At 45.0% G+C, this 12,783-nt stretch overlaps 1 protein-coding gene across 1 annotated transcript; it reads left to right on the plus strand.

The window, feature by feature from the left end:
- Nucleotides 1-1,097: 1,097 nt before the first annotated feature.
- On the plus strand, nt 1,098-12,387 carry mios (missing oocyte, meiosis regulator, homolog (Drosophila)). The gene is made up of 12 exons (XM_070967475.1): nt 1,098-1,207; nt 1,695-2,561; nt 2,757-3,246; nt 3,515-3,613; nt 3,757-4,011; nt 6,389-6,558; nt 7,108-7,173; nt 7,319-7,477; nt 9,544-9,696; nt 10,522-10,726; nt 10,954-11,083; nt 11,767-12,387. The coding sequence occupies exons 2-12, from the start codon at nt 1,743-1,745 to the stop codon at nt 11,855-11,857; spliced, it is 2,637 nt and encodes an 878-aa protein (XP_070823576.1). The 5' UTR covers nt 1,098-1,207; nt 1,695-1,742; the 3' UTR covers nt 11,858-12,387.
- The last annotated feature ends 396 nt before the right edge of the window (nt 12,388-12,783 follow it).

Below are 12,783 nucleotides of genomic sequence, written 5' to 3' on the forward strand. Positions count from 1 at the left end.
TCCCAAATGAGATTGTTTTACATTTCCACTGTCGCCCACTAATGTGAAAACCAGAGGAGTCGTAGTATGATTTCCATTCACAGCACAGCTGTTGTTTAAAGTAGTTGTAACTTGCTTGTAAGAGTGCAGTCAATCAGACGATCTCTGTACACTAATTAGGATAAGATAAGATAAAACATTATTGATCTGACTCCGGGGAAATTAAGTATTAAAAAGCAAAAACCGCAAAAACAGTGACATAGAGGGGTCAAGATAAGGAGGATAAAGGATAAAAAAAAATGTACATGTACATTATGTACAGATTATAAAAATACTAAGTGCCATTAAAATACTAGTGCTCATAGAAATACTATCGCCAATGTTGTTACGACAAAAAACTACTAATGCCATATGTTGAATTGCCCTTGAGAAATACGGTTGCATAAAAAAGAACAATGGATTGCACGAGTCTATGTATTAGTATAGTTTATAATACTGTTGCCGATATGGATAACAAATACAGTGCTTGTACTATTGCACAGTTGAGAACAAAATATACACAACAAAGTAAAAATTGCACCAGATGTAGTGGATAATGTGATCATATATTATTGATAACAGTAGTTAAAAAAACAAAGTAGGTTTATGACGCAGAAATGGGGAAAAACAGCATCAACACAGTGCCACATTAAATGATGCTGGAGTGAAACTGTGACAGCTGTTGGTAGTCTGCTACTGAAGGAGCTGCTTAGCCCCCCCTCTGTCTCATGGAACGGGTTGTCCATGATCAATGTCAGCTTGGCCAACATCCTCCTCCTCTCACCCACCTCTTCAATGCTGTCCAGAGGACAGTCCAGGACAGAGCCAGCTCTCCTGGCCACTTTGTTTAGTCTTTTTCTGTCCCTCTAATAACTTACACTAATTTAAAATGCTCTCAAATTATCTGCTAATCTGTACCTGTTATCTCAAATATTCTAGTGGTATGTGTGGTAGGAGCTGGATTCAGTGTTAGTTGTTTTCTTTCCTGTGTATTTTCTTTACACTTTGGTTAGGGCACCCTCTGGTGGAAAACTGCGTGGATGTTTTGAGCCTAACCGGAACTTTCAGTAGCTGACTCTGCTGACATCACGGACGTGTTTTGGTGTAACACACAACATTCAGCGTTCACCTCCCGACACGTGTATTTCAAATTGTAATTTACCTGCTCATGTAAAGACTCTACGTGTTTGTAAGTAACACAGCATCGATGATATGAAGTGTTAGCAAATGTTTGCGACCGCTACCTGAATCTGCGCGAGCTAAACGGTCGCGTTTTAGCCCGCCCTTCACTTGTTAGCATTAGCTTAGATGAGTTAGCATGTCAACAAACCTGGAACTTCAGTTTGAAGCAACGTTACTGTGACTCTTTGGCATGTCGCAAACTACCTGCATCTCTTACTGCACGTGGCTCCTTTATTTCAAACAAATACGTTGCAGATTAGCTAGTTAGCATCAAGTTGCTGACTCCTTCAGACCAAACTTTGAAATCGACGGCATAAACGCTCAGATGTGCATCAACCGCTTAGCTAATTTACACTTTAACGTTACATTTAGAATATTAATGGGATTTCCAAATGCTGTTCACTGATAAACGTGCATCTTTTTCACTGAATCTTAGTGGGTTATGTCACTGTGGTGTCACAAGTATTTATTCTGTCAATTCATGTGGTTTCTAGGTTGTACGCTGCAGATTCCTCTGAGATCCTTGTCGCTGCCCCTGAATCATGAGTGGCTCCAAGCCCGACATCCTGTGGTCTCCGCACCACCCGGACCGCTATGTCATCTGTGACTCTGAGCTGGGACTGTACCGTATTGGACCTGTGGGCAGCGCAGAAACCAAGGCTGGCTCTCTCCCCCTCTCTGAAGAAACTGCTGCTACTTTACTGGCCATTAACTCTGACACGCCGTATATGAAATGTGTGGCCTGGTACCCAAAGCATGAGCCTGAGTGTTTGCTCGCTGTGGGGCAGGCTAATGGCCGAGTGGTGCTCACTAGCCTGGGTCAGAGCCACAACTCTGCATGTAAAGAGCTGGTGGGCAAAGAGTTTGTGCCAAAGCACGCCCGTCAGTGCAACACTTTAGCCTGGAACCCAGTGGACAGCAACTTACTGGCTGCTGGATTGGACAAGCACAGGGCAGACTTCTCTGTCCTCATCTGGGACATTAGCAGTAAGTTTTCCCCAGAGGCCAGTGTAGCCGTGGAGAAGATCCGTCTCTCATCTGTGGATTTGGACTCCAGCACGGTAGTGACCAAACCATTGTACGAGCTGGGCCAGAACGATGCTTGCCTGTCCCTCTGCTGGCTGCTTCGTGACCCAAAGCTGCTGCTGGCTGGCATGCACAGGAACCTCGCCATATTTGACCTGAGAAACACCAGCCAGAAAACGTTTGTCAACACCAAGGCCATCCAGGGGGTGACAGTTGACCCACACTTCCATGACCGCGTGGCCTCGTTCTTTGAGGGCCAGGTGGCCATCTGGGATCTGAGGAAGTTTGAGAAGCCCGTGCTGACGCTCACTGAGCAGCCCAAGCCTCTCACTAAGGTGTGATGCAGTTTGTTTTTGAGAAGTTGAACTAAATGTTTAAGCTCTGGCCAGTTCATCGGCATGGAATTAATTTTTATTACTGGTCATTTTTGGTTTCAGATTGTGGAGTTTGCTGGTGAATTTTAAATCCAAGAGATTTTACAGGCTCAAAGTTGGCAGCTAATAGCATGATGGTTTCCTTCCTCATTGTAGGTGGCGTGGTGTCCGACCCGTACCGGCCTGCTGGCCACCCTGACACGTGACAGCAACATCATCCGCCTGTACGACATGCAACACACTCCCACACCCATTGGCGATGAGACGGAGCCCACCATCATCGAGCGAAGCGTGCAGCCCTGCGACAGCCAGATCGGCAGCTTTGCCTGGCACCCATCCTCTCAGAACCGCATGGTGGTGGTGTCAGCAGCCAACCGAGTCATGACCGACTTCACCGTGTTCGAGCGCATTTCACTGGCCTGGAGCTCCACCACCTCGCTGATGTGGGCGTGCGGCAGACACCTGTACGACTGTGTGGAGGACGGGGCTGAAGGGGTGGAGAGCGTGATTGAGAAAGACATCGCCACTAAGATGAGGCAGAGGGCTCAGTCCAGGTACGGGCACGATACCGTCCAGGTGTGGAGGAACCACCTGCTGGCGGGAGGGAACGATCCCCAGCTCAAGTCTTTGTGGTACGATCTGTTCTATATCCTTTTGATGAAGTTCCTGCTGAGTGGGAAAGTGGCACTGTTTTCATATATATGTTGGTGTAACAGTTATTGTGGAACTATTGTGATTTGGTACACCTGAATTCTGATTAACAAAACTGTTAATGTAGCTGCAAAGATGCTTCATTTAAAAAAATAGTGCTTTAAAGGTGCTCCTTATCCAGCCTGTCAGATTTCTCCTTATTGTGTAGCTAACTGTGTGTCAAGTTTTTTATGAAGCAGTTACATTTCCTATCCAAGAATCACATATGAAGCAGTGTGCAGAGGATATGGAGCTGAAACTGCAGGGGAACAAGCAGTCTGTGGTCTACTCCGGTATCAAGAACATTGTAAAGACCAGTTCAGGTAAGCTGAGAATTTAATATGATAAAATACTGTTTGTGAAGAAGAATCAGGCCTTCTTTAAAAAGTATTTGTAATTATTATTAAGATATGTGTTATTGATTTATTGACCGTTCTTTGTATGTCTTCCTTTGTACGTTTTTCAGGCACAACAGAGAGCCGCCGGTGCTGGAGCGGCTCAGACCGGCAGACGGATGTGCCGCGGTACCTCAGCGAGGAGCGCTGCCTCGCCCTGCGGCTCTGCGGCTGGATCAGCCGGGGGCCCGACATCGACGTGGAGACATTCCTCCGGTCGCTGGAGCAGGAGCGCGAGTGGGAGCGGGCGGCCGCCGTGGCCCTGTTCAACCTGGACATCCGCCGGGCCATCCAGATCCTCAACAAGGGAGCCACTGCTGAGAAGGGTGAGTGCTGCAGCGCTGTGGAAGGTGAGGGGGGGAGCAGGAGGAGAAGGTGAGAGGGGGAGAGGAGGCAGGTGTGTGTTTGAAGCCAAGTGTTGAATGATCATTGCACATGTAATGCAGGACAATGTAAAACCCTGGAGTCACTTTAAATTGAAAAAAAAAAAAATTATAAACTCGTTTATGTGTATGAGGGCAAGTGATTACTTTCATTACTGATTAATCTGTAAATTAATCTTTTCTCATTTAGTTCATCATTTGGTCTGTAAAACATCATGAAACACTGAGAAATCTCCACCAAGGTATTTGAGAGGAATCTTGTTATTCTGGCCAAGACAAAGAAAAGCAGCAAATCCTCACATTTGACAACCTGGAACCATCAAATATTTGGCATTTTTTTCTTGAAAAACAACTTAAACGATCAATAAATTATCAAAATAGTTGCAGGTTGATTTTCCACTAATTGTTGTAGCTCTAATCTGCTTGTTTTTTTTATTTGTTTTACTTTTTTTTGCTGAATTAAATTATGTAGTGCTTCAGAATGAAGCGATAACAGTAAAAAATTAAACAGATTAAATGATCAAAACCACATTTTAACTGAGATCATTGATCTGCTCTTCACAGTTATCTCTCTCTGTATTAGTGCGTGTCGTGTCACTGCTTCAACAGCAAAGTCTGAACAATGTAAAACTGCAAATATAAAAGCCTGAAACACCAGCTGTCACATTCAGAAAGCTGCTTTGAAATGTGTTAAACATATTACTTCACCGTCTAGACAAACATAAAGTGGCCGTTTTTGTTTTCAGAGCCTTTTTAACAAATGAAATGACGTCTTGAGGAATTTTAGGAATGCAGCAGCAGGAGAACCTTGTTTTTCGCTCTTCGTGTATCAGCTGCTTTTCACACTGAGGTCTAATGGAAACGGAGAGAGAGGACTGTTGTTGACACACGCCTTGACTAAGAAAAATTCCACCAATGTAGGTCAAACGTTTTTCTGCTGTGTGTTCTAATGAGTGTTTCCTGAGCATGACTGATGGGGTGATCCATTAGATAAGGAGTGTCAACACATCCATCTCCACATTCAGACTTAACGCACCAGTTCCCCTCGACGCACTTCTACAAACGTATGAACATTTTTGTGATAGTGGTCATTTTTCTTTAACATGTTCCCAGCGTGTTTTTTTGTTAAAGATCTCTCAGATAAAACCTGGCGGCCAACTGAAAGATTTTTTTTGCGGAGAAAGCGATAAGTTTAACGTTGAAGGAGCTCTTCAGTATTCTGTTGGCTGTCACGCAGAGAGAGATGAGAAGATCAAAACTGTCATATCTGTCTGCTAAATGAGAAGCTACAGCCGTGAGACGCTTAGCGTAGCTTATCATGAAGCTCGGCCTGCCTCTGACCAAATGTAAACAAAGACGCCCACCAGCACCTGGAAGGCTCACTGATTAATCTGTCGTCAGGTGTGGAAAGGATCCCTGCAGAGAAAAGGCTTTTTGTTAAAGAGTAAGATCCTTTTTGTTCAACCAGAAACAGCCGCTGTGTCGCCCGCCCGAAGCCGCCAGACTCCATTTACAGAAACACTAATTTTACCAAAAAAATCTTCTGTTGTGGATGTTTCTGGTCGTCTGTCCGTCCGTCCCGCTCTCATGAACGCAATGTCTCTGAAACTCCTGCAGAGAATTTCTTAAGATTTGACACAAACGTTCACTCGGACTCGACGATGAGGTGGTTAGATTTTGATGGTGAAAGGTCAAAGGTCACTGGGACCACACAGAACTCAAGAATTCATACGCTGAGTGTGACAACATTTCACACTAATGTCTCACAGGATAAAATGATGAAGTGATGACATTTTTATACCCAAAAGGTCAAAGGTCAGCTTCACTGTGACATCATAATGCTGTGGCCATGATTCAACACCGTATCTCAGGAACAGAAGATGGATTGTGAGCATATTTCACACTCAGCCAAATACTGAATTGGTGACTAATCTTGGGCGTTCACCTTGAAACTGTGCTGATCGTTCAGATGTTCTGTGCATCCACGTTTTACAGTTCATAGCGTCTCCGCAGCAGCATCCATATTTGAAGCATCATCACCACAAGCTGGTTCTGCTGATATTGTTGCTGACTGTTGTTGCACCGTGTGATGAAGCTCTCTAACTTCTATTTCACAAAAAAGAAAAACATTTTTCATGCTTTTTAGTGAAGTCTTCATTACATATATCATGAGTCTGGACCGACATGCAACAAACTGCAACTTGACGTTGGTGAAGGTTTTTAAAAGCGAGTCACTAATTCTAGTTTTGTCCGACCACACAGCTGCACTTGGACTCTGCAGACATTAAACAAAGCGCCTCCTCTGACCTCTCGTTCACAGGTGACCTGAACCTGAATGTTGTTGCCATGGCTCTGTCAGGCTACACCGACGAGAAGTCCTCCCTGTGGAGGGAGATGTGCAGCTCTCTGAGGCTGCAGCTGAAGAACCCCTACCTTTGCGTCATGTTTGCCTTCCTCACCAGCGAGCCTGGAGCCTATGACAGCGTGCTGGTAATGGATCTATTGCTGTCATGGAATTTCATGGCTCTATTGCAAACACAAGGAAAGTTAGTGAAAAGGGGAAAAAAGTTACAGTTGGCACTCTTCTCTGTCTGAACAAAAGGCATTCTGTTCCCACTCCTCGTGTATTCTTAAGACGGTGATGAAAAGGTAGTTAACGCCCTTCAGGTGCACAGGAAGAGACGTGTTTTGCTTTTCTGTAATCGGTGCTGTAAGTCATAAAACACAGCAGAAAATGAACCTGTGCCCAGGACAGAGTGAATGTTTCTGCTTTCTCCTCCTGCGGTTGCATGAGATTCTGGCCGTCAGCCACTGTCACATTTATTTATCTCTTTAGACCTTTTCCTGGCCAGAAGTGATGACTCCACGATAAGAGCATTCAATCAGTCCTGCCGACTTTTTCCTGCCATCACGGCTTTTAGAATTGATTAGGTATCCCTGCAGAACTGTGCCAAAGAGTGGAAAAACTTCAAAGTATTGCACAACATACTTATACGTCATATTTCTTCATGAAATTGGATGAAATTCTTTGTGTTTCAGTATGAGAGCAGCGTTGCTGTGCGGGACCGAGTAGCCTTTGCCTGCATGTTTCTCAGCGACGCCCAGGTAACACGACACAAAGCCAGACTTCAGCTGATTATGTCCTGTGTCAAACCCTCTAACAGCAGTTCCTGTTGAGTTTCTGCAGAGCAGGATTAAGCTGCATTCTGCTCTGATTTGATCAAATGTCTCTGGGGGTGTTTGACTGCAGCTGCCTCGATACATCGACAAGCTCACCATTGAGATGAAGGAGGCGGGCAACCTGGAGGGCGTCCTGCTGACGGGTTTGACTAAGGACGGCGTAGACCTCATGGAGAGCTACGTGGACCGCACTGGAGATGTACAGACTGCCAGCTTCTGCATGCTGAAGGTACACAAACACAGAAAAATTACACCAATTTGTCTTTTTTTTGTACTTTATTTCCACATTCACGCCAACTATTATTGAAGAGGAGTAGCGGCTCATGAGCCAAATCCAGCCCGCCAACAAAAATGGTTGGCTCTGGGATGAAAACAGGTTTCACTTTTAATAAATCTACCGTAGATAACAGTTGAGTGTCCACACATGAGGAGAAGCAAACAAACTGAGGCTACTTTCAGTCATTCAGCGCAGACTGAAGTCTAATAAACCTACGAGAAAAACAATACAGATAGAAAATACAATGCCCTTAGTGTAAATGAAAGAAGTATCCCATCTTATAATGTTGTAGTGGTTGTTCTTAAAGGTCTCCTGCTTCAATATTTGACTTCTCAGGCCTGTTTAACTGTAGTTGCCTCCCAGGAAGATAGTGATCTTGGGAAGACTGCCTTCCATTACTTTGCACCTTACAGAGGATTTTAAATTTCTACCTTCAAATCTGTTTGGTGTGACTATTATTGTTGCTGTATATGCTTTTGTGTGTCTGGTTCCGTATCTGCGCAGGTGTTTCTTCTCACTATATGTGGGGTTTTTTCTTAACTCAGGTCTCTCTTGCAAAAGGGATCTTGATGTCAATCAGTGGGTGTGCTCTGACTGAGCAGCCTCTCTCTGTCTGTAGCGTTGATGTATTATAATATGGATGGATTGTAATCTTATAATGCATCCATTGTCTGAAGTCACCACTCACTCAGTGTCCCGCCCACAGCAATCTCTGATTGGTTACACATCAGCGCTGAATGCTGCTGCAGAGACTGAAGCTGCTGTGGTGGGCAGAGACGTTGCAATAAACATCACAGTCTTATGATGCATTTCTGTGATGACCACTGCAAATACCCGAAGTCATAGCCTGCAGCGTGTGTGTGTGTGTGTGTGTGTGTGTGTGTGTGTGGGAGGTCTGTACGGATCATGGATCACTGCCAGTTAGCCACGTTAGAGAAAAGTGGCATTGCAAGAGAAAGAAAAATGCCATTTGAGCTTGTGCTGTGGCGTGCAAGCTGCAGGGATCAGACCAACAAGCTACAGTAAATCAGCTCAAAATGCAAAATGGTTTAAACGGTAATTCAAACGAACTCATCATAAAACTGCAACGCAGGTAATAGGATGGACGCTCTGATCGCACCCAGAGGGAGGACGAGCCACAGGCTGAAACTTGTCCGTTCGTTTCTAAGAAGGTCACAGCTTGTTGTTCTAAACACGCCTCCCTCCTTGGAACTGTTTGAGCAAACCTCATCGGAGTTGTTCGCTCTTACGCGCTTGTTTCTGTAAAGAAATAAAACAGTTGTGGGACAGCTCTGTAACCTTCTAACATGCTGTGAAACAGCTCGTTCAGCTGTTGTTTTGTTCTTCCCGTTCCAACCTGCTCCTGAACGCAGCGCCGCAGTGCACAAGGCCTCCACCGCCGATGCAGGAATTTCATATTCCTCGCATACATATATATATACGTAAACATGTACCCGTGGCACGAGGGGGGTGGGAGTATGAAGAGGCAGGAAGGGTGAAGCTATTTGTTCCAGTAAAAACAAAACAAAACAAATGTTGGGATGCCATGTGAAACATAAATAAAGCAGAATGTGATCATTTGCTGTTGCCTTTTTGACATAAACTCAACTGAAAACAGCACAAAGACAACATATTTAATGTAAAGAGCTCGTCAGCTTCATTGATTTTTGTAAATGTCTGTTTATCCTGAATCTGATGCAGCAACATGTTTCACAGACTGGGAAAGATGTGGAACGCTCCAAAAACACCTGTTTTTGGCTCATTGGTAACAGGTGAGAGCATCATGATTGGGTATGAAAGGGGCGTCCTGGAAAGGCTCAGTCGTTCACAAGCGAGGATGGAGAGAGGTTCACCACTTTGTGAACACATGATTGGATGAAGGATGTTAGTACATGGGCTCAGGGACACTTCAGAAAGCTGTCAGTGAACACAGTTTGTATGCAAATGACTGGAATCAGGTTTGTGTGTAAACTGAAGTGAAAATGCAAAGCGAGGCTAAAAAAAAACTCTTCCAACAGGGTTCCCCAGGTGACGTGTTGAAAGACCCTCGAGTCCAATGCTGGATCGAAAACTACCGCAACCTGTTGGACGCGTGGAGATTCTGGCACAAACGGGCCGAGTTTGACATCCACAGAAGCAAGCTGGACCCCAGCTCCAAACCGCTGGCCCAGGTATCAGACGAAAAGTGATGTGTCGGTGAAGAGTGAAGGTTTCTCAGATCTGAGGGTTTGATGCTTTTCTGTGTTTCGTGTCATTATAATCTGAAAGTTTTAGGACGTCTTCTTTGGGAAATTGTCATGGCTGTTCACTGTTTCCTGACAGTTTAGTAAAGAATCAGTAGGAAAATGAGAAACAGATGAATCATTAATGAAAACACTCATAGCTTGCAGACATGAATACGTGCGTTTGATAATGGCTGTCGTGATGTGTTCCTGGTTAGCTTTCTGAAACGTTTGCCACCTCAGTCAAACTCTCCAGCATCTTGAGGTCAAATGACACGGTGACTGCTGACTCTGGCAAACTTGGATGTGTTTGTTTACTGTCTTAGAAATGACTTCCCTCATGACAAACAGAACCCTTGTCCTGTTTATTACATGTAGTTTGTGCCGAGCAATCTGAAGAGTGTCAGCCAAGCTCATAACACTCACAGCTCTGCTCTCCAGTTCCCGTCATAAAACCCGTGTTCTAGTTATGATCTGTGTTTTCTCCGTTCACATTGGTGAAATCTGTTCCAGCCGGTTCAGATGCTGTACTTTAATAGACCCTGTTATAAAGCCAAAAACTGTTTTCTATCAAGCCAAACGTGGTGTTACCTAACTGCATCGCTGGCATTCCAGTGTTCACGGTTAAGCATGCTGGCGTTATTTCTTATCTAACGCTTATCTCCCTCTCCCCTCAAAGTGAAAATAAGGCAGCTGCTGGGCACGTACTGGCTGGTTTTGCTTTCATGTTCAGGGTCTTATCAGCCGCTCTCTGTGTTTGCTCTTGTGCAACAGGTGTTTGTGAGCTGCAACTTCTGTGGGAAGTCCATCTCCTACAGCTGCTCGGCGATGCCTCACCAGGGCCGCGGCTTCAGCCAGTACGGGGTCAGCGGATCGCCCACCAAGTCGAAGGTCACCAGCTGCCCCGGCTGCAGGAAACCGCTGCCGCGCTGTGCCCTCTGCCTCATGAACATGGGCACACCTGTGTCTAACTGCCCAGGTAAAGTGGCCTGTGCGGAGTGTGTAGACAGATCTCAGCTAATACTTCCAGTATCGGGTGTCCAAAACACTCAACAGAGCATTTGCAGGAGAGAACGTCTGGACTCTGATCAGCGTTTGGGGCAGTTGCACCTGGGAGTTCAGCAACCAATCCACTGTCCTGATTCCTGTGAGATTCAAATTTTGTTGATTGTTAATATTGACTCAGGGATAAATCTCCTCTGGCAGGAACAGGGAAGTCAGACGAGAAGGTGGACTTGACAAGGGAGAACAAACTTGCTCAGTTCAACAACTGGTTCACCTGGTGCCACAACTGCCGGCACGGCGGCCACGCCGGCCACATTCTCAGCTGGTTCAGGTGGGACTCGCACGACGCTGCACATGTGCAACCATTTTCGCATATATGTGAACTTGATTAATCAGAGTTTTTTGATTCTGAAGCAAAATAAAAGAAACAAAAAGAATTTTTCATAACCAGTAAAATTAAAAAATCCAATATCAGTGGACGATAGATATCAGCGAAGCCAAGTCGACAAATGTTTTTGAAAGAAAGCTAAAAACGTATCTCTTCACTTCAGCCTTTAACTGGCTGAAACTTTTGTGCTTTGCCTCACACTGATGCAGTGCTGCACTTCCTTTAAAATGTTGGATTTCACTTGATTTTATGCCTTCTGTGAGCTCTACTCTTTATTTCATTGTCACTACTCAGTGGGTTAATTATGCATTCGCTTTTTTCTACTTTTATTTTTACTCTAACTTTCAAGTAGGTTTATTTTGCTTTCATTTTCTGTCCCTGTTTTTAAGTTAATTCTGTGTTAAGTGAAGCACTTCAGGCTACATGTTTTGTGTATGAAAGGTGCTAAACAAACAAAGTTTACATATATTTGTTTCAGAATCAAAACTTGGATGAACAGAAGGTGCACTGACTTCCTGTGTCTTTCTGTGTTTTTGTAGCCAGGGTACACAGACCTCTGTATTATCTGTTTACACTTTCTTCCTGTTTACATGGTGTTTTAATTGACGTGCATGTGTTCGTTACAGAGACCACACAGAGTGCCCAGTGTCGGCTTGCACGTGTAAATGCATGCAGCTGGACACCACGGGGAACCTGGTGCCTTCAGACAGCAGCTAAACAGGAGACGTCTGTCGGAAACTGAAGCCAAACACCAGCCCAGAGCCAACCAGCGTAGGTTCACCGCTGCACCCGCCACACCGACAACTGGGCAAGGGACAAAGGGTGCCAGCAGTGTCCTTCTCTGGAGTGGCTGCTCGAACAGAAAGACAGACTGTTAAGTTATAGCCTAGTGAATGTGACACTGTAACAGAGACCTATATGAAGAAGGGAGGCAGTGGGCGCTGCTGATCTCACTAACTGAATCGAGACAGAAAGGGAGCAGATGCAAACTCACTGCTCTGCTAATGAACATCCCACTCAGGAGCAATAAAAGAGACTCTGCTGTATTAGAGTCACAAATGTTCACAGGAATTTGACTTGGTGAAACAGGATACAGATGCAGGCAAAGTTAAAAGGTTAAGTTAAAAAGTTTAACATAAGAAGTACTTACGGTGAAGAGTAATAAAATATGCTGCGTTATGCTAAATATACTGCTTGGTATTGTATATATGTAAGTTAAGAATAATAAATATGCTGCATTATGCTACATTTGCACATGTTGCACAGTCCTGGCAGGACAGTTGGGTCCACAGTAAGAGGTTATACTGTCCCCTACACTCTGTGTCTATAGAAGTGCGTGTGGTGGGGGGTTGGGCCAACGATGGCATTAGGGAAAAACTGTTCAGGTGTCTGGTGGTCCTGGTGCTGATGGAGCCGAACCTGCTCCGGGATGGAGGCTTTCTGAAGGGGCAGTGAGTGAGTGACGGGTCCTGCTGTCTGGCTCTGGCATCACTTAGCTGTTAGCATGCTGCTTTCCAGTCTGTGTTTGGACATTGATGGAGGGGGTGAGGACACTCGAAAGTGGCTTCTTCCGGAGCAGTCTGACGAAGAACATCCTCTCGATGACGTGAGATGAAGATGTCTCATAGCACAGGTCGCTGGAG

The sequence above is a fragment of the Chaetodon trifascialis genome, chromosome 7 (assembly GCF_039877785.1).
Source record: "Chaetodon trifascialis isolate fChaTrf1 chromosome 7, fChaTrf1.hap1, whole genome shotgun sequence".
Classification (NCBI taxonomy): domain Eukaryota; kingdom Metazoa; phylum Chordata; class Actinopteri; order Chaetodontiformes; family Chaetodontidae; genus Chaetodon; species Chaetodon trifascialis.

Excerpts from the sequence above, each read along its gene's own strand:
- mios (XM_070967475.1), top strand. The coding sequence starts at position 1,743 with ATGAGTGGCTCCAAGCCCGACATCCTGTGGTCTCCGCACCACCCGGAC. Across the intron at positions 2,562-2,756 it reads AGCCCAAGCCTCTCACTAAG|GTGGCGTGGTGTCCGACCCG; the intron begins GTGTGATGCAGT and ends TCCTCATTGTAG. Across the intron at positions 4,012-6,388 it reads GGGAGCCACTGCTGAGAAGG|GTGACCTGAACCTGAATGTT; the intron begins GTGAGTGCTGCA and ends TCTCGTTCACAG.